Here is a 26,870-nt window from a genome sequence, read left to right as displayed (position 1 = left end):
TTTCTGTCAGCTCCCCTGCACACCTCCTCCAGGAGGCCTTCCCTGACCATCCTCCTAGCTGGGCTAAGTGTTCTTGATTTTTGTTTTTTAAATATCTACCATGCATCTCTCAATCACTGCACTTAGCATCTTGTTTCATGGTGTTCAGGTACCGGTCTGCCTCCCTACGCACCCTAGAGCTCCTTAAGAGAATGGACTGTATCTTATTTGTATTATCCCCATAGCCTGGCAAATGGTAAGCATTCCATGACTCTGAATGAATGAATGAATGAATGAATGAATGAAAGAACAGATGAATGACTTAAAATTACTACTTACTAGGGAAGTTCCTGACATGACTGACTGGGTATCAGTCGGTGTAACTATCTCCGAACTGGTCATGGACTTGGTGATTTGTTGAGGCTTCGCTGTGGTTTCTTCCTGAATGGCAGCCTCCTCCTCCCGTGCTTCTCCAGCCTTTTCCTCTGCTTCTTCTCTGACAGCCTCTTCCTCTTGGCCATATTCTTCCCCCTCTTCCTCTTCCTCCTCTTCTTCCTCTTCCCATTCCTCCCCTTCTTCCTCCTCCCCTTTCTCTTCCACTCTTTCCTCTTTCTCCCATTCCTCCTCTTCCTCCCCCTCTTCTCCTTCCTTCTCTTTCTTCTCTACTCCTTCCCCCTCCTCCCCTGACTCCTCTTCCTCCACTCCTTCCTCCTCCTCTGCCTCCTCCCCTTTCTCCTCTATTCCTCCCTCCTCCCCTTCCTCCTCCACTCCTTCCTCTTCCTCCTCTACTTCTTCCACCTCCCCTTCCTCCTCCCCTTCCTCTTCCTCCTCCCCTTCCTCTTCCTCCTCTCCTTCCTCTTCCTCCTCCTCTTCTTCCTCCTCCCCCTCCTCCCTTTCTTCATCCCCCACCTCCTCTCCCCCTTCCTCCCCCTTCTCTCCCACCCCCTTTCCTCCTTCCTCCCCCTCCTCCCCTTTCTCCTCCACTCCTTCCTTCTCTTCTCCTTCCTCTTCCTCCACCTCCTCCTGAGGCTCTCTCTGTACTAACATGTCATCTTCTTTTAATTCCGGTTGCATACTTTCCACCTCTCCATCATATTGATTATACTCTCCTTCCACTTCTGTTTCTTCATCTTTTTCTTCTTCTTCTAGTGGGTACTCCCCTGCATCTGACATTCTTCTTTGCGGAGTTTCCTTTAGAGAAATTTTGACCATAACCATCAGCAATTCTCTCTTGTTTCCCATTTTAATTTCCTAGCGCATGAACCTATCCATGGACTGTGCAATACCAGCTCTGGTTCCTTTCCACAGGAATAAAAAGAATTTCATACTTCTGGGAAAGCCTGTACCAAATCGGAAGCATACTGATGCCAGGGCCTCTCATCTTTCCAGGAATAATTTTAGAGCTCTGTTACTCACTTTGTATATATCCATATTCCCACAGACAAGCAAAATGATAACCCAGGCATTAACAACAATTCTCATAATGTAAATAAGGGCAGAAGCAGCGGCTAGTGGTTAAAAGCGTGGGCTTTGCAGTCGGCCTCTCCTAACACCCAATCCTGGTTCCACTACTCACTTGCTCTGAGACCTTGGGCAAGTCACTGTACCCTCAGAGTGCGTATTTGCTCACAGGCAAGATAAAAGTTAGAGCCCTTCATTCTGGGGTTGAGATGACCTACGTAAAATGTTCCGTGCAGCTGCCGCAGAGGGCTTGAGAAATGCAGCAATCCTTTATAAAGTTTAACGGCCTTCTAACATAGTCTCTCACTTATTTCTTCTGACAAACTGAAGTTTGAGGCTCTGGGAGTTGAAATGACTTAATCAGCTCACACCGCCAGAAAGAGGCAGACCTCTCTAACGCTCGGTTCCTCCAGGTGGAAAAAGCAGTGCTAAGATTGCAAGCCCGGGTCCCTGAGCAAGGGGCCTGCTCTTCTCCGACTGCAAACTTTGCCGGTGCATCTTGATGCGGGCGCCCAGGGGAGGGGAGGAAAGTATGGGGGTCTATGGGGGAGGGGAGGGGGACACAACGTCCAGGCGCGGCTCCTTCCTCCAGCTCAGGTCTCTCTGAGGCCGCCAGGGCCCTTCCCAGGTGGGGCGAGCGCTCCCTACCCCTGCGGGGCACCAGGCCCTCCCACACCAGGAACCCCGCCCCCGACTCACGGAGTGCGCCCTCCGACGGCCTCAAAAGTCCAGCCCTCCCGCCGCCTGGACCGCTCGGTCACCTCCCCAGCCTGCTGCGTGCTTTCTCCTCCACACGCTCCCTAGCTACGGTTGCCACCCAAGCCCTGTCCCCAAGGTAACCGCCACCACCGCCAGCCGCGGTAAAGCGGGAAGGCCGGCTGGTGGTCACGTGACCAAAGCTCTGTCGTGGGCGGGCCGGCACGCCCCCAGGCGCTCCGCCGGGGAGAGGCGCCCACGGGACCCCGGGGCGAAATTTGCCTCCCTCCCCCAACTTTTTCCCAAGGCGCCCACGTCTGAGAAGCGGCATTGGTGGCTCCCTGCAGTTCTGACTTTCTGAAGACTAAGTATGAGCTGTTTGGTAAAATCCTCTTTGTCAAAAGCAAACTAAATTTTCCTGCGTCCTGGACACAGCACAGATCAACCCTCCCCACTTTCTTATGGGACACTACCTGTCCTGCGCAGTATTTCAGCTAGCTGGGAGGACACACTATGTAGGCTACGTTATCTTGCTGTTCCTATCACAATATGTGTCTGCAAAACCAGCTGGGTTCAACCTATGAGGATGATTTCAAAGTGACTTTCAGCTGCGATCTCACAGAAGCCGGCACACACCGCCATCCTGAGGTTTCTAAAGGGAGATCTGCGGGAAACCAGCCAAAGGCACTGCCACAGAAAACTCTGCTGCTCTCATTTTAAGAGAATGTTAATGACTCTCCCCGCCCCCCCCCCCACCCGAGTCCCAATGCTGGTTGATTAATTACCATACATTGCAAAAAAGAAAAATAAAAAGGAACAAACTGGATGGTACAAGCTGTATTTATTATAATCTAGGGCTTATAAAAGAGATTGGAAAACACTTGGAAAGAGAACACACACAATTTAAACACCAAATGCTGGTAAGCACAACATGTAGGGCTACAAGGGGGAATGCCCGTGGATGTAGTTTTGAGGAACACACCCAACAGGAAGGTTTTCCCATTGAGCATGAGAATCCACGGCTGGAAGCACACCCCAGTGCTGACTGCTGTCGGGCAAGCTGGCTTCTGTATCCAACCCAAGCAAATCCATTCCCAAGGAACCCAGGCATGGCTCATCAGAATGGGCCACACTGCCTCTGAAACAGAAAGTGGTGGGCAAGAAACGGGGAATAAACATTGTTGTACGGTGAAGAGAGAAAGCAAAACACAGGGTCACTAAGAATCATGGAAAGCCATGTTGCCATGTGAAAGGAAATAAAAAGGAAGAAAGAATCTGCATTTCCAAGGAGTCAGATCTGCATGCACTGCTGGTTCCCCTCAGCGATCACGCACGCCTTAGCAGTTTACAAACTACTGCTGATCTGAGGGGATGACCAGGAGGTTCAATTATAAAAAGTCAATTTAGAAGGCAATTTGCGGGAAAAAAAAAAAAAAAAAAGAGGTAATTATCAGGTTTGGTTTTTTTTTTTTAATTCCAGAAACAAAGGGAGCTTGCTGCCCTCTGGTGGGTTACAGGAGAGGAGGCAGACACCGCAGTGGGTTACCTGGTGAGCCTCCTGGTTTTCCCCACTCTTCAAGGGAGCAGTTGTGGTCCCGGAGGATGTTATTTCTGTATCCAAGCAGCAATGCCACACTGCAAATGCAGGTGGTGCAAACCCCATTCACTAAAGGCTGTTCTTGAAGTGTCGTTGGTCAAATCTTAACTGTAGCACCACCGTTCGTTTGTTCTGTCCCAACTCTTTTTTTTTTTTTTTTTTAATAAGCTCTACACCCTATGTGGGGCTTGAACTCAGAGCCCCAAGTTGCATGCTCTACCAACTGAGCCAGCTAGGTACCCCTGTTCTGTTTAACTTTCTTTCTTTTTTCAAGATTTTATTCTTCTTAAGTAACCTCTACACCCAACATGGGGCTTGAACCTACAACTCCGAAATCGAGAGTTGTATGCTCCACTGACTGAGCCAGCTAGGCACACCTGTCAACTTTCTGTAGGAATGTTCTAATTCCTGTCTAAGCTTTGGTTTGAGAGGTTCATAAGAAATTCAGTTGGCACTAAATGTTAACTGAATTTAATTTAAATAAAAATTAAAAAAAAAAAATTCAGTTGGGGCAATAACATGGTCATATCAATACTGAAAACTGTTTATTTGGGGGAAAAAATTCCTAAAAGAATAAAGTCCTATCAGCTCCTGCCAGAATAACTCCTGCCCACTTGCCCACAATCCAGAGGACTCCCGTTTAGAGCCATGGCCTAATTTGCAAAAGATGCCAAGCACAAATCAAGTTAACAATGCCTTAATCCCAAGAGATTACACTGGGAGGCCACGGCGTTTCCAACACCCAGAAGTTCAGGCTTCCAGCCTCTTCCAGATCCTTAAGCTTCGGGGAGAGAAGAGAAGGAAGAAATTCCCAACCAGACCCATGTCCAGGGCAAGGGAAGATGTTTTCCTATTACCGTTCCCCAGGGACAATCATCTTTGCAAAGGAATAATGTTGCAGCTGGAAGAAAAAAAGAAAAGCAACAACGTAAGTTTGGTGGCTCCATTCAGAAGACCGGAAAGTGAGCCCTCTAAGTGTTTCACCTGTGCTTTTTTCCCCCCAAAGATTTTATTTCTTTATTTCTTTATTTGACAGAGAGAGAGGTCACAAGTAGGCAGAGAGGCAGGCAGAGGTAGAGACGGGGAAGCAGGCTCCCTGCTGAGCAGAGCACCTGATGTGGGGTTTGATCCCAGGACCCTGAGATCACAACCTGAGCCGAAGGCAGAGGCTTTAACCCACTGAGCCACCCAGGCGCCCCTCGCCTGTGCTCTTTAATTCTTTTAGAGCAAATGCCCAGGTAAGGCGAGAACCAGAGCGACCAGGGCTCCCTCTGCCTCCATACCTGTGATCTCACTGCTGCTGTAGGTGTTTATCAGGCGATCTGGGGGAAATCCTCATTTCCCAGTGGACCCCCACCTCCCCCGGAGCTTTAGGGCTGACACGCACTCAAGTGACAGCTGACAGGGTGTTGTCAGCGAGCAGAAATGATACTTTACCCCAGCAGTCCTTTTCCTGCCCAGCGGGTCGGGACAAGTCTAAGCTGGTGTTTCTCCCCTCTGCGGATCACTGTCACATTCAAGGGTTTCTGAAAGGAAGAGAGGCTCATTTTATAGTCCACGTGGTTCGTATTCAAAGAGATTCAGACTAACAAGCCGAAATACTGACTTTTTACACCAGAGTAGTAAGGATGCTTGTATTAAACATAGTCTCGCAGTTGTCAAGAGTGTGGGGGACGTGACACTCTTGGGGCAGCCGATGGGTCACAAACTGGTAGGGTCTTCCTGGACAAACGTGTCTCCCCACCAAAAAAAATCTTTAAAAAGGTGAACACTAGATACATTTTGCAGACGTACAAGATGACATACGAACAAAGTGTTCCTTCTAGGGCTGTTTATAAATTCAAAACCTGAAAACACCCAAACTATCCCTCAATAAGGTGTTATTCAAATATACCACAGTGAATGGAGCAGTTTTAGTAAAAACAAGCGAAGTATGAACCCCTTTGAATATAAGCTTTTTTTTTTTTTTAATTCTTTTTTAAGAAGGCTCCGTGCTCAATGGGGGGGCTCGAACTCTCAACCCTGAGATCAAGAAGTGCATGCTCTACCAAATGACCCAGCCAGGCACCCCTGAATATACCTTCTAAAAGGGGATATAAATTGCTTCATGCATACAAAGCTTTCTGGAAGATATAAAAAAAAAACCTGTTAACAATGGTTACTTGCAGAGAGAAGCACTGGGAGTTTGGAGTGAAAGAGGATGACATGTGTATCTTTTTTTTTTTCTCTTTTTCTTTGAAGATTTTATTTATTTGAGAGAGAGCAAGTGAGAGAGTACAAGCAGGGGGAACAGCAGAGGAAATGGCAGAGGGAGAGAGAGAAGCAGACTCCCTGCTTAGGCTCCGAACCCAATTCCAGGACCCTGGGATCATGACCTGAGCTGAAGGCAGATACTTAACTGAACCACCCAGGCACCCCACTTTTATGTCTTTCTATACCATTAATTTGTTTTTATCATGTGTATGTATTACTTTGATGTAAAGAATTAAAACAGAATACATATGAAGGAAACAAACTACAACAAGGTGCATCAAAGTCTAGAATTTCTGTGCATCAAAGGCCACTATCAACAGAGTGAAAAGTAGCTCACAGGATGGGAGAAAATATTGGCAAATCATATATCCAATAAGGGATTAATATCCAGAATATGTGGGGCGCCTGGGTGGCTCAGTATTTAAGTGGCTGCCTTTGGCTCAGGTCATGATCCTGGGATCGAGCCGCACATCTGGCTCCTTGCTCAATGGGAAGCCTGCTTCTCCCTCTCCCACTCCCCCTGCTTGTGTTCCCTCTCTTGATATGTCTCTGTCAAATTTAAAAAAAAAAAAGAAAAAATCCAGAATATGTAAAGAACTCCTAAAACTGACAATAGCAAACCACCCAATTAAAAAATAAGCAAAAAACTCAAGTAGACATTTCTCCAAAAAAGATAAACAAATGGCCAAAAGCACAGGAAACAATGTATCACATCACTAACCACTGAAGAAATACAAATCCAAACCACAATGAGGTATCACTACACATCCACTAGGATGACTACTGTCCAAAAGCAGAAAATGACAAGAGTTGGCGAGGATGTAGAGAAACTGGAACCCTTGTGCCCTGCTGGGGGGAATGAAAAATGGCCAGTCGCTGTGGAGAACGGTATGGCTGTTCCTCAAAAAACTGATGACAAGGGGTGTCTGGGTGGCTCAGTTGGTTGGACGTCTGCCTTCGGCTTGGGTCATGATCTCGGGGTCCTGGGATCGAGCCCTGCATCGGGCTCTCTGCTCAGCGGGGAGCCTGCTTCCTCCTCTCTCTCTGCCTGCCTCTCTGCCTACTTGTGATCTCTCTCTGTCAAATAAATAAATAAATAAAATCTTCAAAAAAAAAAAAACTGATGATAGAAGGAACACATAATCCTGCAATTTTTTTTATTTTTTTATTTTTTTAAAGATTTTATTTATTTATTTGACAGACAGAAATTACAAGTAGGCAGAGAGGCAGGCAGAGAGAGAGAGGAGGAAGCAGGCTCCCTGCTGAGCAGAGAGCCTGATGTGGGGCTCGATCCCAGGACCCTGGGATCATGACCTGAGCCGAAGGCAGAGGCTTTAACCCACTGAGCCACCCAGGTGCCCCTCCTGCAATTTTTTTTTTAAAGATTTACTTATTTATTTAAGAGAGCAAGGAAGCGTGCAAGGGGAGGGGCAGAGGGAGTCCCAAGCAGACTCTGCTCTGAGCACAGAGCCCCAAGCGGGGCCTGATCTCATGACCCCGAAGATCACAACCTGAGCCAAAACCAAAAGTCAGATGCCTAACTGACAGTGCCACCCATCAAGATGCCCCCACATAATCCTGCAATTAAACCTCCTGGTAAACACCCCAAGAATTGAAAGCTGGGACTTGAACAGGTATTTGTGTAGCCCTGTTCACAGCAGCATTATTCATAATAGTCAAGAGATGGAACCCAACCAAGTGTCCATCAATGGACGAGCGGATGAACAAAACGTGGTCTATTCACACAACGACGGATTATTCAGCCTTAAGAAACTTGGACACATACGACGATGTGGACGGACCATGAAGACAGTATGCTAAGTACATCCACCAGCCACAGAAGGAGAAATAGAGTCTGATCCACTGGCAGGTGCAAATCCCACTGAGAGCAAATTCACAGAGACAGAAGACAGATGAGTGATCTCCAGAGGCTTGCGGGGAGGAAAATGGGAAGTTAGCATTTAATAGGTACAGAGTTTCAGTTTGGAAAGTTGAGAAAGTTCTGCTGATGGATGGAGAAGATGGCTGCAGAATAGGAATGTACTTAATGCCAGAGAACTGCACACTTAGAAACGGTTAAATTTATGTTATGTATATTTTATCACAATTTTTTAAATTATGGCAGATCTAGCGATGGAATTTCTGAAATCTGACAAAATAAGGCATGAAGAAGAAAAGAGAAAGATGCCATTTTTTTTCACCTAGATGGTCAAAGAAGAAGACCAAGAGCACAGGTGAGAGGTGTCGAGAAGCAAGCCCTCACCTACACTGCTCGAGAACATATGAACTGATCTGAGCTTTCTGGAGGGCACCTGACAACATCTATCAAATCTGTAAATGTGCATTGCCTCTGACCCAGTAATTCCACTTCCAGAAATCTCTCTGACAGAAACCCTCACACAAAACAAGAATATTTGCTACCCCCTTGCTGGAGATGGCCAAACATTGGACACAACCTAAATGGTGTCGTAAAAGATGGCGGACCAAGCAATGGAATATGGGAATATACCCACATGGAAATCTTGGGGGGAGAATGCAGAACACAATGTATAGTAGCTCTTGTTCGTCTTCTTTTTCAAAGAGAAATCACTATAGGCATATTCATTCATACTTAAGAAATGTGTGAGAGATACACTGATGTGCTTCTGGTTCTAGAAATGATATCCCTAGACAAGCTAGAAACGCAGAGGTCATCCTTGACGTGAGATAGGCGTCATATTAAAGCCCATATACTTTCATCCTAAAAGTCTAAATTACCCACTTCCTTCTACCCCCAGCCCATACACCAAAACCACCATCACCCCTTGACCAGGCTGCTAAAACTGTCAGCCCTCCAATCAGCTCTCTACCTCTACCCAACATCTGGAGAAATCCTTCCGAGACACAAAGCCGCCTACATTTGTTACCCTCAGTTTGGAAGTGTGCATGGCTCTCTACTGTTCTTCAGGAAAAGACAATGAAATCTTGATAGGACCACAAGGCCTTGTACAGTCTGGCCCCTGCCAACTTCCCAGATCTACCTCCTCTCTCCCTACTCCCTTCCTCCTTGCTCTGGGCTCCAACCATCTTCTCTGGCCCTCCTACCTCAGGGACATGACCCTGCTGGAAGGCTCCTCTTGCCATCTCCCTGCCAGTCTCTGGCCTTGATCAACTTCTTTTAAGATTTTATCTAAGTAATCTCCACACCCAACATGGGGTTCGAACCCACAACCCCAAGATCAAGAGTCACATGATCCACCGACTGAGCCAGCCAGGCAACCCCAGGCCTTGATCAACTTCTAACACTCACAGGTCATGTCCTCAGGAAGGTGATCCCAAGCCCCATCATTGCTCACCTAGCCTTCTCGAACTTTCCCTTCATGACACTCATGAGAGTGTATAACTACGTCTGATTAGTTTGTCTCCCCCACAAAAGCGTTCCCGAGGCAAGGGCCTTCTGTTTTTCTGTGCTGCTCCCACTCCAGTGCCCACACGTTGTCCAGCACTCAAGCAGAGCAGGGAAGGGACTTAGGAGGGACAGACCCTCTTTCTTCAAAAATGTTTGCCCTACCTGCTACTTTTACACTAAAAATGCATGATTTTTATTTATGGGAAATGTAATTAATATACAACCAAATCCATTTTAAAGGATAAATTCAGGGGGGTTTAGTATATTCAGACATTTGTACAACATAACCACCACCTGACTGAAGAACATTTTCGGAAGACCCCGTACCCATTACTGTCACTCCCCACTCCGTCCTCCACTCAGCCCAGGGCGACCACCAACCTGCTTTCCGTCTCCACGGATCTGCATGGTTCTGGATGCTTCACATAAACTAAATTCTAAAACACGCAGCCCTTTGGGTCTGGCTTCTTTCACTCAGCACAAATCCTTTCAAGGCTCATCCATGTTATAACATGTCGCACTCCGTTCTTTTCTACAGTTCAATACAACATGTGTTGTTTATAATAAAGATGACTTTTTTTTAAATTTAAGATTTTTTTTCCTTTGAAAGTACATGCATTTGATGCAGAAACTGAGCTTTGGGAAGTTACCAAAAGAAAGAGATTTGTCTACAACAGGACTGATTTCCAGGTTTCCATAAGATTGGAAACTACCTAAATATCTAAAAACAGAAATGTGGTGGGGGTTTTTTATATCATTTTTCTAAAGTCACAAAGCAGACTCTTGATTCTCAAGTTGGACTCTGGTTCTGGGAGGATCCAGGGCCCTGAGGGGTGAGGTCTCCCCACCCCAGCAGTTTGATATATTGGAATTCCCCAAGGAATTTCATTTGAGAAAAGGTGCTAATGGGGCGCCTGGGTGGCTCAGTGGGTTAAGCCTCTGCCTTCAGCTCGGGTCATGATCTCAGGGTCCTGGGATCGAGCCCCGCATCGGGCTCTCTGCTTAGCAGGGAGCCTGCCTCCCCCGCCCCCCCCCGCCTTTGCCTGCCTCTCTGCCTACTTGTGATCTCTCTGTCAAATAAATAAATAAAATCTTTAAAAAGAAAGAAAAGGTACTACTACTTTAAAAATGTTCAGTAACTACTTTTGTAAAAAAGGATTCATAGTCGCCATGCCCTGTGTGATAGCTGATAATAATATTGTACTGCCTATTTGAAAGTTGTTAAGAGAGTAAACCTTAAACGTTCTCATCACAATAAAAAAGTTGTAGCTACGATGATGGATGTTAACTAGAGTTATTGTGATGTTCGTTTTTGTAACATATACAGATACTGAATCATTACACTGTACCTCGTAACTAACATAATGTTTTATGTCAATTATACCTCAGTAAGAAAGAAAAAGGATTCACAGATCTATGAAGAGTTTATGAATATATTTAACTAGAAAAGACAGACTAAAAACCAGTAGCTGTTATCGCTAATCACCAAAAACTGGAAACAACCCAACTGTCCCTCGCTGGTAAATGGGCAAACCATCTGGCACTCATCTACGCTGCAGGGCAGGTCTGAGCAGTAAGAAAGCATGAACAACAGACACACACAGCAATACGGAAGAGATCGCAGATGTACGCCACCAAGTGCAAGAAACCAGAGTTAAAAGGCGACGCGGACTGTGTGGTTCCATTTATAAGACATTCCTGAAAAGGAACAACTGTAGGGCATAGATTGTGGGGTGGGGGTTGGGGGGGGGGGGTTAACCACAGATAATGAGGCCATTTTGGGGAGGATGATGATGGAATTGTTCTGTATCATCATTATAGTGGCAGCTCCCAGACTATGTACATGTGTCAAAATTCCCAGTACCATACGCCGTACAGGGTGAAATTTGCTGTAGGTAAATTACCCTAATAAAAACAGCCAATAGCTCTATATGCTGCTATATGAACAGACCGACCCCAGAAGAACACACAGCTGCAAAGTGGCTACCTCTGGAGGAGGGATTTTTCATTATACGCTCTTTGATACGATACGGTCTTAAACATGTGTATGTATTACCTCTTCCAGAAAAACAGAGACATATTTACAAAACAAACCAGTAACAATGAGCCCAGGCAACTGCAAAGTTTAGAAGCGTATGCAGCAAGGTGCACAGGACATGTGAGAAAACCATAACCCTAGGAAAGTCTGGGGAAAAGGAGTGAGAAAGCAGGAGAGACTCAGAGTAAACATAACAGAAGAAAGCTACATCTAGAACCCTTACTAACATGACAGGACAGCCGACAGTAGCGAAGGAACACCACCACAGGACAAACAAATCACATGAAAGGAGACTACAAAGATGAGAGAAGGCACCAGAATGAAAAGCCAACAGAAACCGGCAAGTGGTAACTGAGCAAGGAGAGAAAACAGCAGAAACCCCGTGTGGTGGGTTCTAGAAAGTGCCCATAAATTCGCTGATATTCCTTCAAGAGGGCACCTGGGTGGCTCAGTGGGTTAAGCCGCTGCCTTTGGCTCGGGTCATGATCTCAGGGTCCTGGGATCGAGTCCCGCATCGGGCTCTCTGCTCAGCAGGGAGCCTGCTTCCCTCTCTCTCTCTCTGCCTGCCTCTGCCTACTTGTGATATCTCTGTCAAATAAATAAATAAAATCTTTAAAAAAAAAAAAAAAGATATTCCTTCAAGAGGTAAAGGCTAATTCCCCTACCTCTGAGTGTGGGCTGGACTTGGGTGAGTTGCTTCTAATGAACAGAATCATGTGGAAGTGATAACATGTGTCTTCAGACACTGGGTCTAAGGTGGCTCCGCTGCCTCCTCTCTGCGCTCTCCAGGACCCTCACTCTGTGGGGAGCAGCCGCCATGTTGTGGGGCCACTACAGAGGCCTGAGCGACGAGTAACTGACGTGCCATCAGCCATGTGAGATTTTTTGGAAACAGATTTTTTTTTTTTTTTTTTTTTTTTGACAGACAGAGATCACAAGTAGGCAGAGAGGCAGGCAGAGAGAGAGGGGGAAGCAGGCTCCCCGCCGAGCAGAGAGCCCGATGCGGGGCTCGATCCCAGGACCCTGGGATCATGACCTGAGCCAAAGGCAGAGGCTTTACCCCACTGAGCCACCCAGGCACCCTGGAAACAGATTTTCTAACCTCGGTCAAGCCCTCAGATGACCGCAGCTGCTGCCAACATCTTGACTACAACCTCATAAGACTGTAGGCCAGACCCACCCAGCTAAAACACACCTGGACAGCCAACCCTCAGGAACTGTGAGAGATAATAAATTTAAGCTTGTAAGTTTACAGTGACTTTTTTTTAAATCACCAATAAACAACTAATAAACCATTCATGGAAACAGGTTAAAAAGACGCTGATACATGTGCCTAGGTGGCTCAGTGGGTTAAGCCTTTGCCTTCGGCTCAGGTCATGATCTCAGGGTCCTGGGTCAAGCCTCATGTTGGACTCCACACTCAGTGGGGAACCTGCTTCTCCCTGTCCCTCTGTTCCCTCCCCCTGCTCATGCTCGCTCTCTCTCTTTCAAATAAACAAAAAAAATCTTTTAAAAAAAGAAGCTGATAAAGAACAAATGAATTTGTTTTAGGCAACCCCAGAAAGGTTTAGAACAAACAGACCAATGGATCATAAGGAATAAGAATCTCACTCATAAAAATTTGATATATAACAGAGGTGGCAATATAAATGAGTGGGTGAAGTATTAACTATTTACTAAGGGTTTGGGGACAACTCCTACCCATCTGGGGGAAGAAAAATTTTGGTACCCTACCTCACACCATTCACAGAATTAATTCCAGATGAGGTATATACTAAGTTGCTGTATATGTAACAAATGTCCACACAATGTCTTCTACATGAATGTTCACAGGGGTATTATTCAACAGCCAAAAAGTGAAACCAAACCCAATACTCATCAACTGACGAATGGATAAATAAAATGGGTAAGTAACGTATGTCCATACAAAGGGGTATTCCTCAGCCACAAAAGGGATGGTACTGCCGCCTGCTACAACACGGGTGAACCTTGAAAACACGGTGCTAAGCAAAGGAAGCTAATCACAAAATATCACATATTATATGACCCCACTTAAACGAAATGTCCAGAATAAGCAGATCTACAGAGACCAAAAGTTTAGTGCTTCAGGGGTTGGTGGGTAGGGGGAAGGGGCAGTGACTGCTAATGGGTATGGAGCTGATTTTTTTTTTCCTAAAGATTTTATTTATTTATTTTACAGACAGAGAGAGAGAGAAATCACAAGTAGGCAGAGAGAGAGGGGGAAGCAGGCTCCTCGCTGAGCAAAGAACCCAATGCGGGGCTCGATCCCAGGACCCTGAGACCATGATCTGAGCTGAAGGCAGAGGCTTAACCCACTGAGCCACCCAGGCACCCCTGGGGCTGATTTTCAAGGTGTGAAAATGTTCTAAGATTGACTGTGGTGATGGATGCACAGCTCTATGAATATACTAAAAACCACGAAGTTATGTACCTTTTTTTTCTTTAAAGATTTTACTTTTTTAAATAATCTCTACACCCAATGTGAAGCTCAAACTCACAACCCCGAGATCAAAAGTCACATACTCCACCAAGTGAGCCAGCCAGGTGTGCCAAGCTACGTACTTTAAATGGGGGAACTATACAGTATGTGAATTATACCTTGAAACTTTTATTAAAAAAAAATAAAAGACTGGGGCACCTGGCTGGCTCAGTTGGTAAAGCAGCTGACTCTTGATTTTGGCTCAAGTTATGATCTCAGGGTTGTGCGATCGAGCCCCACATTAGGTTCCACATTGGGCATGGAGCCTGCCAAAGATTCTCTCCTCTTCCTCTCCCTCTACTGCCTCTCTCTCTCTTAAAAAAAAAAAAAATAATAATAATAGGGGCGCCTGGGTGGCTCAGACAGTGAAGCATCTGCCTTGGGCTCAGGTCATGTTCCCAGGGTCCTGGGATCGAGCCCCGCATTGGGATCCCTGCTCTCTGCAGGAAGCCTGCTTCTCCTTCTCCCTCTCCTTCTACTTGTGTTCCTTCTCTCGCTCTGTCTCTCTCTGTCAAATAAATAAATAAAATCTAAAAAAAAAAAACAAAACCCAAAAAGACAAAATGTGGATCTTTGCCAAGATAACTTCTGTTAAAGTTACATTACTGGGCCATGCACCGAGGTCATCAGGTGGAAATGCTGTGTAAAAGCCTACTGAACGCAAACAATTTTGAATCCTAAGCCTTGCTGTATTTTCAAGGACTGAAACTGTCCATCTGCTCATGAATCACATTCTAACATACTCATTCCTGTCCCGTATTTCCTTAAATTCTCAGGTATGGTTTGGGCAGGGAAGACCTTGTGATCTTAACAAATTTAACAAAATGGTTATCTAAGTAACTTAAAAAAAAAAACAAAAAAAAACCAAAACACTTCCAAGTAATCAAAGTTACCATAAACTAAGTTAAAAAACAAGGAGCTAACGGGAAAAACATATATAGCATGAAAACAGGCCAAGGTTTCGTATCTGGAGTATGCAAAAGATTCCTACAAATCATTTTTTTTTTAAAAAGACAAATAACCCAAGAGAAAAGAAGATGGGGAAAAAGGTAAACAGACAATCCACAGAAATGAAAATAGGAACATTAATGGACATATAAAATAAAGATACTCCATCTCACTGGTAATCAGGAAAATACAAATTAAAATAAGATGCTGTTTCAGCAAAAATGTTAGAAGATCAGCAATAAAGAGTACTATGGATGATATGATGCACTCACATACTGTTGGTCAGGGTACAAATTAGTGAAACTTTTTTGGATTACCTACTGTAAGTGTGTTTAATACACTGAGAGCCTATAATTCTATTTTCTGGTATTTACATCAAGAAGTAGTATGTGAACAAGGATATACGACTGTTCGTGTTAGTATAAAATCAAAAATAACCAAACCGTCCCCTGATAAGGCAGGGGATGGACAAGCTGGGGTCCGTTCGTACCAGGAGTGCTATGAGCAATACAATAGAGCAAGGTATGTGAAAAGGCAAAGCTCTCCAAGAAACACTGCAAGCAGGGATGGGAAGCAGGGTGGGAGTATTGATACAGGATGGCTGCAAAGGCCTCTCCCAGGTGTCATTTGTACAAGATGAGGGACGGACATAAGGAAGAAAAAGCTCTCCAGGCAGAGAGAACAGCGCAAAGGCCCTGTGCTTAAGCAACTGCTCTCTGAAGGCAGCAAAGACCCCGGTGGCGATTCCTGGGCCCGGGCCGTTCTAAGGTTACTGAGCAGACGTGACCTCCAACTCACCCCCTCACTGTGCTGCACCACACTGCCAACGTTATGCAGAGACTGGAAGTTTTGGGTGTTCACAGAGCCAAACTCCACAATCTCGTCATCCACTTGCAGACCCTAAAGAAAGAGAAAATAGAAAACCAGGGTAGAGGTTAAATGTTCTTCTGGTGTTCTTTACCTTTCCAAGTCCAATTTAACGTCCAGGCCAAGAGCTTGTTTTCCACCAGAAGAGTGGCAGGTGCAAAGCAAAGAGGTCAGGCATTTAGCTATCTCACACGGGGGAGGCGGCGGTGGGGAACTGGGCCACCTCCTCCTGTGGGTTCCTTCTAGGACAGATCTAGTAAAAGAGGGCCAGATCGGCTCAATGTCAGATAAAAGCTGGTGGCGGTACAGGCCGTAAAGAATGTGGGGTGGGGGCGCCTGGGTGGCTCTGGGTTAAAGCCTCTGCCTTCGACTCAGGTCATGATCCTGGGGTCCTGGGATCGAGCCCCGCATCGGGCTCTCTGCTCGGCGGGGAGCCTGCTTCCCCCTCTCTCTGTCTCTGCCTGCCTCTCTGCCCACCTGTGATCTCTGTCAAATAAATAAATTAAATTAAAAAAAAAAAAAAAAAAAAAAGAATGCGAAGTAAAAGCCAAATGCTGTTTTCTGGGGTTAGGGGCGAAAAGAGGCAGGCCAACCAACTTCAGCCTCTTTTGTTCAGGGGTCAGAATTAATTAATTAATTAACTAATTTTAAGATTTTTATTTGAAAGAGAGTGAGCCAGAGAAAGAGCATGAGCAGAGGGGAGAGCAGAGGCAGAGGCAGACTCCCCACTGAGCAGGGAGCCTAATGTGGGCCTTGATCCCAAGACCCTGGGATCATGACCTGAGCCAACTCAAGAAGCTTAATGACTGAACCACCCAGGCACCCCCAGAGGTCAGAATTTAGACACATCTGGGGCACCCGGATGGCTCAGTCATTGGGCGCCTGCCTTCGGCTCAGGTCATGATCCCAAGATCCTGGGATCAAGCCCCACATCGGGTTCCCTCTCAGCGGGAAGCCTGCATCTCCCTCTCCCACTCCCCCTGCTTGTGTTCCCTCTCTCGCTGTCTCTCTCTGTTAAAAAATACATAAAATCTTAAAAAAAAAAAAAAAAAAAGAATTTAGAAAAGTTTGCCCTGGAAGTCCCCAGACAAGCAGCCACAGGCACAAGGCTGACCTAGGACTACTGTGACCCTTTCACTCTAAGAACACACTGATCACGATTCACTCACTCCCAACAAGTATCTGTCATGGGCCAACTACAGCCCTGTGCTAGACGCTATGGACAGAGCAAGTAAAATGAGGCTCGAGTATAACTTACTATCCTGTGATCACTACAGACAGTGGGCAGGATCCGGATTTAGGACCCAGTTCCATAGCTGAGGAGCTACGTGTCTTGGCACCAGTTACTTCTGGTCTCAGAAGCTTTTTTCCTAGGTAAGATGGGGTTAAGATCAGTGCTTACCCCAGGAGGCGGCTGTGGGATTAAATATTAACTATACAGGCACATAAAAACTTGAACATGATGTTCAGACTTGCATTACTCATCATGTCCAAAAGACGGAAACCAAATGTTCATGAACTGATGCGTGGATAAAATCAATGGCATCTATCCACACGACGGAACAGCATTCAGCCATGAAAAGGAAAGAAACAGAGATACATGTTCTCTCACAGATGAACCCTGAACACATGATATTAAGTGGGAACAGCCAGTCATAAAGGGCCATATATGATTCCATTTAGATCAAGTATCCCAAATAGGCAAATTCAGAGACAGAAAGCAGACTGGTGGTTGCCAGGAACTGGGGGGAGGTAGGACTAGGGGCTGATGGCTAACCAGCATAGGTTTCCCTCCAGAAGCATGAAAATGTTCTCCAACTGTTGGCAGTGACGGCTGCCCAGCTCTGGGACTACACTAACAGCCACGGAACTGTACACTCCAAATGGGTAAACTGTATGGTACGTGAACGGTTTCTCAATAAAGCTGTTTAAAACTTTTCAAAAATATGCCAGGTAAGATCCAGAACTCACTTGGCGGGACAGCCGGTGCAAAGCAAGGACTCAGTAAATGGCAATACTACTGTCCTTCTTATGTGTACGACTCAGTGTCCAGCTGAAGTAAGCCCAAGAAGAGAGCCTCTTTCCCTCTCTCGGAATACTTATCACCTTCTTCCTTGCGTCTCGGGTCTCTCCCTGAGCAGGTTAGTGGGCAGCAGGGGCCGACTCCCCTCCAGAGCCCCAGTCCCAGCACATGGCTGGGCCCCCAGGCCTTGGTCAGTGTTTGCTAAATAAGTGGGTGAAGTCCAGCTATGGCATGGTCTGTCTGTCTGTCCACAGTCCGGTCCGCTCCCCCCACACCCCCACCCGAGGCTACCTGACCCACTGTACCCTCCGGGTATGGATTTAGGGGATGGGGTTCTGGCTTACCGCAGTACTGGCAGGTGATCCCGGGCTGACGCTGTTCACTTTGGCGAATGCCTGTGGGGGGCTGAGGCCCTCGTTCTGGCCCAGGTTGCGGCTCATGGCCTCCTTATGGGCCTCAGCCATGTCCCGGGCCTGCTTCTCCTTGTCGCGAGCATGCAGCTGGTGCAGGGCCTCTTCTACCTGCTTCATGATGGCCTTGTGATCGTTCTGCAAGCCTGGGAGGAGAATGCCACATCAGGGGACGAGGAAGACAGCTGAGGACACCAGACACCCACACCCGTTCACTGAATAGTTAACAAGCACTTACTCCTGGCCAATGGACTAGAGGTTGAGGACAAACCTGTGGCCAGGACAGGGGGCCACCCCCACGATGCTCACAGTCCAGCAAGGGAAGCGGCTCAGGAACAAGTCATTGCTGGACCTGCTGATGACTGCCGCTGAGGGCAAGCCAGCCAGGACCAACCTCGCCAATCTAGATCAGGGGAGACTTCCCAAGGGCAGTGCTGTTTCACCTGAGACCGGAAAGGTGCAGAGAAACAAGAAATTGCCCTGGTGAATCCAGAGCCGGCATCTCAAATGCATACATGGGGCAAGTGCACTGGCCACGCAAATGAGTGACGTGAGCTGGGTCTAAGAAGGACTTCACCTTTCACCTAATGCCCCGGAAGGAAAAAATGGATGCCTAAATCCGCTAATACGCGTCAGGCAATGTTCAGTCTGGGAGAAATAACAGGAGAAAAGCTGGAAATTAGAAATTTGGGGGTAAAATCCTGTTTTGCAGTACTGATGGCTAATCCAAAATGTGGCAAACTGGGGCGCCTGGCTGGCCCTGTTGGAAAAGCACAAGACTCTTGATCTCTAGAGTTGTGAGTTCGAGCTCCATGTTGGGTGTAGAGCTTAGTTAAAAACAAAACAAAGAGGGGCGCCTGGGTGGCTCAGATGGTTAAGCATCTGCCTTTGGCTCAGGTCATGATCCCAGGGTCCTGGGATCAAGTCCCACATCGGGTTCCCCGATCAGGGAAGCTTGCTTCTCCCTCTGCCTCTGCCTCTCTCTAACGCTCATGAATAAATAAAATCTTTAAAAAAAAAAAAAAACAACTTTTGAGAATAGTTTTTCAAAAGAGGATCAGTAAGAATTGCTCAGAGGCGGGGCGCCTGGGTGGCTCAGGGGGTTAAAGCCTCTGACTTCAGCTCAGGTCATGATCCCAGGGTCCTGGGATCGAGCCCCGCATCGGGCTTTCTGCTCGGCAGAGAGCCTGCTTCCCTTCCTCTCTCTCTGCCTGTCTCTCTGCCTACTTGTGATCTCTGTCTGTCAAATAAATAAATAAAAAATCTTTAAAAAAAAAAGAATTGCTCAGAGGCACCTGGATAGCTCAGTCAGTTAAGCATCTTTTTAAAGTGTGATATTAACAAAGAGATAGATCAACAGAACAATACAAAAAACTAAGAGACCTAAATAGGTCTGCAAATTTCCTATGTAATACTGCTAGCATTTCACATTAATGGAGAAAGAACAGGCTATTTGATAAATGGTGCTAGAACATCAGGGGAACCATCTGGAAAAAAAATAAGTCAGCACTCTCTCTCACATGGTAGGCTCTGCTTCTCGAATTTCCCTCAGAATCCTAAATGCCAAGGAAAGCAGGCCACAGCCCTGGGGAGTCTGAGGGTTGAGCCAAAAGCCCCGAATTTCCCTCCAGTCTTAACATGGTTTTTCCCTACTATGTATCTTCCACTTGCTTCAATACAAAAAAAGGTTGCTTCTTTTCCCAAGGAAAAGTGATGCTTTAAGATGCTGTTCTAGGATCACGGGGCAGCTCTGAGGAACGTTCGACAGCTTGAGAGGTACCTCACTCCTATGGTTACTTGTGTCTCCAGTGAGCAGCACAGCCTTATGCCAAAACAGGCTACGGATGGAATCAAGATTCAGACACATAAACCAAAGCTCATTAAGTGAAAACGTGCCTGATAAATTCCCCTCTACTAGGACTCTGTGGGAGAGGCTGCCACTTGCCCACCCACGGCAGGGGTGAAAAACAGCCTCACACGTGTTCTCGTGCTAGTCCCCAGAACCTGCCAGTATGTTAGCAGGGGCAACATGGGGCTTTACAGATGTGGTTAAGTTCAGGACCCTGACTGGGGAGATCACCCTGGATTACCTAGGTGGGGGGTCCACTGTGATCACAAGGGTCTTCGTAAGTGAAAGCGGGAGGCAGAGACTGAGAGAAAGAGGAGGGCTGGGGGGACCAGAAGTTGGGAGGTGCAGCTCTGGAGAAGGGAGGGGCTCCGAGCCATGGCACGGGCACCTCCAGAGGCTGGGGAAGATAAGGCTTGGGCTCTTCCCTGGAGCTTCCAGAAGGAACACAGACCTGCCAACACTTCCATCTTCGCCCCGTGATACCCATTTGGATATCTGATTATTTTAAGACAATAAATTCGTGACCTCTGAAGCCACTGAGTCTGTGGATATTTGTTACAGCAGAAACAGAAAACTCATATACTGCCCCACCGCTACTCTCAACTTGTTCCTCAACTACAAACAAACAAATGACTTTATTTAGGACAATGACATGCCCACCACGGGGTACATTCCCCAGTGTGTCTTGCAGGCAGAGGGGCCTAGGAGGGGAAAGCAGAAATCAATGCCACAAGGCGGAAGTGGGACCTGCAGGACAGATCCTTAAAGGGAAGTTACTGGCTGGCAAAGGACCTTTCGCCCTTCCTACCTTCTTCCTTCCCTTCCTTCCTGCTTGGCACATGGACATGGTGACCCTAAAGACGGACGACATGTCCTATGGATGGCAGAGCCTGGGATGTGATGGTCAGCCCCCCACTGGTGACCTCCACATGTCTGTACTGAGGGACGGAACAGTCCTGTGTGAGTGACCGCAGTCAGGTCACTAACCTTCCCAGGCGAACGTCTTTCCTAACACATAACTGATTCTTGATTAGGACTGTAAGGCATTTGTGACTTGGGTTTCCATCATCATTTCAGCAAAGTTTCCACAGTGAAGTCAAGTCCTTTAAAAGCAAAATGAACACTGAAACCATCAATTTTGAACCCTAGAGGCAACTTCATTTCCTCAGTCTCAATCCCTGGATGGGGACAGTGAGCTCATCCCATGAAGGTAGAAGAGAGGGAAGCAGAGAACATGGACGAGTGAGATTTCACTCGTGTGCCTCAGTATCCCTTGCCACCAGCCAGGGGCTCGGCTGTGTGCACCCACCACTTACAGGCAATGTTGTGCCTTGCGGTTCGGACTTGGTACAGGTCCACGTCTGACCGGGGGTAGCCCTCGCAGTCCACCAGCGGCTCGTTCATCCCCACGCCTTTTTGCTGGAGGGAAGAAACATGCTTCAGATTCCAAAGGTATGAAGTCCTCAAGACCTTTTTCTCTTTGCAGCATCATCCGGGGGACAGGAACGAAAGCTGTCACATGTGACACACAGAGCACGGGACACATACTTTCCCCACATGCTCCCGCAACCACCCTCTGGGCAGGGCACTGTTGCTTTTTATTGACTTTTAATAACACAAGTAATGCAAGAATCCATTTTCCTCTTCTGAAGTTAGAACAGGGCAGATAAAACTGAAGACTCTTTGGAGCTTTGTCCCCAAGGCCAGCCTCCTGGACTCCTCCAAACCCTCCTTCCTACAGCGGCTGACACCTGGCTGGTGGCCTTGGAAGTTGGAGGGGAGTGAAAACCCCAAAGAGCATCCAGCTGTGGCAGGACTTTGGTTCTTTCAGAAAGTAAAAAGGGACCTAAAAGGGATTTCAAAGAGGTTTTTATCCCTTGAAGGACACACTGATATCAATTGCCGCCTCCGGGGTAAGGAACTGGGTGGCTAAGGGAGAGGGAAGGAAGAGGGACTTTTCATTTTCTATCCCTTTGTAGACTTTTTGATTTTTGACCATGGACATGTATTCCCTATTCAAAACAATACATTTAACATTTTAAAGTCTTTTCCAAGTAAGTCAGAGCAGGGTGCACAAAGGCAGTGAAACGCATCATGTGATGGAGGGCAGAGTTTCCAGTCGGTTAGACTTTGATTTGAATCTGTTCTGCTGTGTACCATCTGGGTGCCCTTGGTTAAGACCTTCCCCTCACCAAGCCTCAGCTTCCTCAATTATAAAATGGGAATAATGGCACTTGCTCCCTCTCCACCTGTCATGAGAATTATGAGCTGACCTGTGGAGTGCTTAGCACAGTGCAAGGCACACCGACAGTGGGGTGAATAGTGGCCCCCAAAAGATGTGTCCCAAGTCCTAACCCTCCAGAACCTGTAAATGTGACCTTATTGGGGGGGGGGGGAGGGGGACAAAAGGATCTTTGAAGATGTAATTCAGGCTCTCAAGATAAGATCATCTTGGACTTAGGGTGGACTCTTAATGCAATGACAGGTACCCTTGCAAAGAAGAGAGGGAGAGGGACGCCTGGCTGGCTCAGTGGGTTAAAGCCTCCGCCTTCGGCTCAGGTCATGATCCCAGGGTCCTGGGATCAAGCCCCACATCGGGCTCTCTGCTTAAGCGGGGAGCCTATTTCCCTCTCCCTCTCTGCCTGCCTCTCTGCCTACCTGTGATCTCTGTCAAATAAATAAATAAAATCTTTAAAAAAAAAAAAAGAAGAGAGGGAGATCCACAACACAGAGAAGACAGTGTGATCAAGGGCAGAGACTGGAGTTACCCAACTGTAAGCCAGGGATGACCTAGGACGGAGACATGCACAGATTCTCCCTCAGAGCCCCAGAAGAAACCACCCCTGCCGACATCTCACTTATTTTTCGCATGAAATAATATTCTATTGTTTAGAGGTACCACAATTTACTTATCTGTTCACCGACTTAAAGACATCTGGATGGCTTCAAGTTTTGGCAGCTGTGAAAATAGCTGCTGTGACCATCACGAAGGTTTTTGTATGGATACATTTTCAACTCCTCTGGGTACATACCAGGGAACCCAATTGTGGATGGTATGGTGACAGTGTGTTTAACTAGGCCAGAAACTGCCCTGCTTTTGCATTCCCACCAGCACTGAATCAAAAGTTCCTCCACATTCTCACCAACATCTGGAGTCGGAATTGTGGTGAATACTGGCCATTCTAACACCTATGTAGTAGTACCTCACGGTTGTTTTAATTTGCCTTTCTCTGACGACGTATGACCTGCAGCCTCTTTCCATATGCTCACTTGCGATCTACAGATCTTCTCTGGCGAGGCGTCTGTTAAGGTCTTTGGCCAGTTTTTTAAATCAAGCGATCTGCCTTTTTAGGATTGAGATGGAAGAGTTCTTGTATTTTCTGCATCGTTGTTAGGTATCTGCAAATATCCTCTCCCACATGGCTAGCTGTCTTTTCCCTCTCTTGACTGTGTCTTTTGAGACACACATTTTAAATTCTAATGAAGTCTGTATATCTATTTTTTCTTTCGTTGCTTGTGATTTTGGCATCACATCTAAGAAGGTTTTGCCTGATCCAAGGTAACAAAAATTTACTCCTAGGCTTTTTCCTAAGAGATTTATAGTTCTAGCTCTACCTCCTTTAAAAAAAAAAAAAAAAAAATCAAAGAGCAGGGCTTCAGGCTTAAAGCTTTCAGCCAACAGTGGTAAACAGCCAAAAGGAATGAACATATTATATCAATGTGATATGCATTTTTTTCTTATATTTAAGGGGAAAAAATTCCCAGTTTTTTCATATGCTGGAGAGTTATAAAATTTTCATTTAAGATAAACTTATTTAGGGACACCTGGGTGGCTCAGTAGGTTAAGCCTCTGCCTTCGGTCAGGTCATGATCCCAGGGTCCTGGGATCAAACCCTGCATCGGGCTCTCAGCTCAGCAGGGAGCCTGCTTCTCCCTCTCTCGCTGCCTGCCTCTCTGCCTACCTGTGATTTCTGTCTGTCAAATAAATAAATAAAATCTTTAAAAAAAAGAGATAAACTTATTTAAGTAAAAAAGTGGATCAACATGAAGAAAAATACCAAGGGAATGGCAGTACAGGACGTATTATGGATACAGCACCCTGTTTGAGGTATAAAATAAAGTTCAGAAAATTGTTAGCATAACACTTGAAAACACAAGTTCTGGATTCAATAGGCCTGAGATCTGAATCTCATTTTGTGACTCCAAGCAAGTGACCTCCCCTTTCTGAGCCTCAGGGTAACACACCAACTTCACAGGTGGTTGTGTGGATTTCATAATATAACACACATACCAGCGCCCCTCAGGCATTTAACCAGCACCGAGTAAAATGGTACCCCGGCCTTCATTTGATGCTTCCATTTTACTCCAATCACCTAAAATGCATTCCATTCAACCTACCTAGGATGTACTTATTTTTCCTCTGCAAACTGATTTGTGATTTTACACTCATTGGCCTAGGAAAAACTACCGGTTTGGGAGTCAGACCTGGGAACTTGGCCCACCACAGCCCTAGACAAGGGTTAGCATCATCCTGGGCCTCAGTTCCCTCCCTACACAATAATGATAATGAGCCTTACCTGTTACTCAGAATTCGGTCTTTAGAGCGGCAGCATCAGCATCGCTGGGAATTTGCTAGAAATACAGCATCAGCACCTGCACGCCCCGTCCTCATCAGAAACTGAATTTTAACAAGGTCCCCAGGTGCTTGCCAAACACATGAAAGTTTAAGACGTTCTGACGTAAAGTGGGTTAGCAAAGCACAGATCTTCTGGTACACGTTCAACACTGAAGCTGGTGGTGATTATCACCCTACCGCTGCAAATATATTAGCTCTGTGGCCTGAGGCAGGTTTAAGTCAAGTAACGCCTGTTTCCTCACCCCTAAAATGGAGGGAATGACAAACCTCAGCCCCAAAAGGCTGCTGCGAGGGTTAAATGAGCTAACCGATGTAAAGCAATTAAAACAGCGCCCAGCACACGGTAAGTGCTCCATAAACCCTTGCAGTAATACCAACACCCATTGCTTAGTTACTCCCGTTTGTTGCCTCCCGCCTGCTGCCGACAGGGGCCGCAGTTGTCCCGCTATGAGCCTCCCCAGCAGGTAGCGATCCACCGCGGAGAGCTCAGACGCAGGCCGCCCAGGAGCCCCGAGCCCACACTCACGCTCTCCAGCACTTCATAATTGGCTTTGATCTGCGCCTCGATCTCCTCCTTGCGCCGTATCAGCTCCTGGACGTCGCTGACAGTCACCACGCCCGCCTGCGGGGAGCCTTCGCTCTGCCTAATTTCCCCCTCCGACATTGCGTACCTCCGCGCGGGATCCCGAACGCCGCGCTTCCCGGCTTCCTGGATGCGGACGCACGAGGAAACTGCGGCTACGGCTCCGCCCGCGGGCCAAAATTCCTCCCCACCCGCGAGCCGGCGTTGAAGCGAAGGGGGCGGGGGGGGGGCGGTCGCCGGAAGCCACACCCTGCTGGAACAAATCCTTTGGTGACGAGGGAAGAACAGGATAGGGAGGCAGGGGTTCCAGGTCCCTCATCAGCCAGAACAGGATGATCTCTCCCTCCGTGACTCATTTGCTTTCTGCGTTCCTTCAGCAGACATCTACTGAGTGCCTACCATATGCTCGTGCCAGAGCGCCGTGCGGGGCGCTCCAGCTCCGCTCCTCACATCTACCCAGCCCTTCAGAGTTAACAAAACACATTCAGATGCCTTATCCCCCATTTTTTTTTTAAAGATTGTATTTTTAAAATTATTATGGAGATAGGGAGATGGGGAGGGAGAGAGAGAATCCTAAGCACGCTCCATGCCGGGAGCGGTGGGGAGGGAGGGGGCTGTATCTCAGGATCGATCCTGAGGTCAGGACCTGAGTGGATATCAAGAGTTAGATGCTCAACCCACTGAGCCCACCCAAGCACTCTAAGATTTTATTGTTTTTAAGTACTCTCCAAACCTAATGTGGGGCTGGAACTTGGAACCTCCCAGATCAAGAGGCACATGCTCCACTGGCCAAGCCAGCCAGGTTCCCCGCTTTATCCCCCATTTTACAGACCCTACAAGCTTAGGTTCAAGTCTGGTTCTTGCCACTTACTGCAACATACATGACATTAGGTAAATTACTTCGCTGCTCTGAGCCTGTTTCCTCATCTATAAAATGGTTGCAATATATCTCAGCACTGTCATTTTGCCAACAAATATTTATTGAATGTCTCCTATATGTCATATGCTGCCCCAGAAGCTGGAAAGGTAAAGAATTGAGTTATGACTCAGTGCCTCTTACATATGAAGGCCTCTATAAATTTTTCCAAATATAATCATGATAGGGGCGTCTGGGTGGGCTCAGTCGGTTAAAGCCTCTGCCTTCAGCTCAGGTCATGATCTCAGGGTCCTAGAATCGAGTCCCACATTGGGCTCTCTGCTCAGCAGGGAGCCTGCTTCACCACCACCCCCCCGCCTGCCTTTCTGCCTACTTGTGATCTCTGTCTGTCAAATAAGTAAATAAAATCTTTAAAAAATTTATAGTGACAATAATTTATCAAACACTTACAACGCACCAGACACTGTTCTAAGCGCCTTACATGTATCAATCCAACAACCTTTTGAAACCAGTTTTATTATTGTCCTCATCTGACAACTGAGAAAACCCTTTCAGTAACCAACTTCCTCAAACAGAATAAGCTTCCAAATTTTCAGTCCAGCTTAATGAAATGATGAAACTTGACAACTAAACATGTGCCCCCTAACATTTTGCACCGGAAAGGACACACCGTCACCTATGTAGTATTCAAACATGTTTGTCCTAAATCTAATCATGGTAAATAAACACAAATCCAAATTAAAGAACACTCTTCAAAACAACAGG

The 26,870-nt window shown here is 46.7% G+C and overlaps 2 protein-coding genes across 4 annotated transcripts in view; both read right to left on the bottom strand.

Moving 5' to 3' along the window:
- The window catches only part of CFAP251 (cilia and flagella associated protein 251), a 65,133-nt gene extending 64,620 nt beyond the window's left edge, over positions 1-513 (bottom strand). Inside the window, exon 1 of one of the 2 annotated variants that reach the window (XM_046025304.1) lies at positions 319-513. In XM_046025304.1, coding sequence (XP_045881260.1) covers positions 319-381 — 63 coding nt within the window. In that variant the 5' untranslated portion in view covers positions 382-513. The remainder of the gene's footprint in view (positions 1-318) is intronic. The other variant, XM_046025302.1, reaches the window with a different exon arrangement.
- A 2,447-nt stretch (positions 514-2,960) lies between these two features.
- Positions 2,961-25,366, bottom strand: PSMD9 (proteasome 26S subunit, non-ATPase 9). 2 transcript variants are annotated; one of them, XM_046025793.1, is made up of 7 exons: positions 25,172-25,366; positions 21,326-21,428; positions 18,095-18,306; positions 15,659-15,760; positions 5,171-5,259; positions 4,591-4,634; positions 2,961-3,274 (listed from the first exon to the last, which is right to left on the bottom strand). In XM_046025793.1, exons 1-6 carry the CDS (start codon positions 25,307-25,309, stop codon positions 4,607-4,609), a joined length of 672 nt encoding a protein of 223 aa, XP_045881749.1. In that variant the 5' UTR covers positions 25,310-25,366; the 3' UTR covers positions 2,961-3,274; positions 4,591-4,606. The 2 variants fall into 2 exon arrangements, with proteins under 2 accessions (XP_045881749.1, XP_045881748.1); XM_046025792.1 differs by having other exon boundaries at positions 2,961-4,634; positions 25,172-25,365.
- Positions 25,367-26,870: the final 1,504 nt, after the last annotated feature.

Source organism: Meles meles, chromosome 12 (assembly GCF_922984935.1).
Source record: "Meles meles chromosome 12, mMelMel3.1 paternal haplotype, whole genome shotgun sequence".
In the NCBI taxonomy this organism is placed as follows: domain Eukaryota; kingdom Metazoa; phylum Chordata; class Mammalia; order Carnivora; family Mustelidae; genus Meles; species Meles meles.
This window is presented reverse-complemented; position numbering and strand designations above follow the sequence as displayed.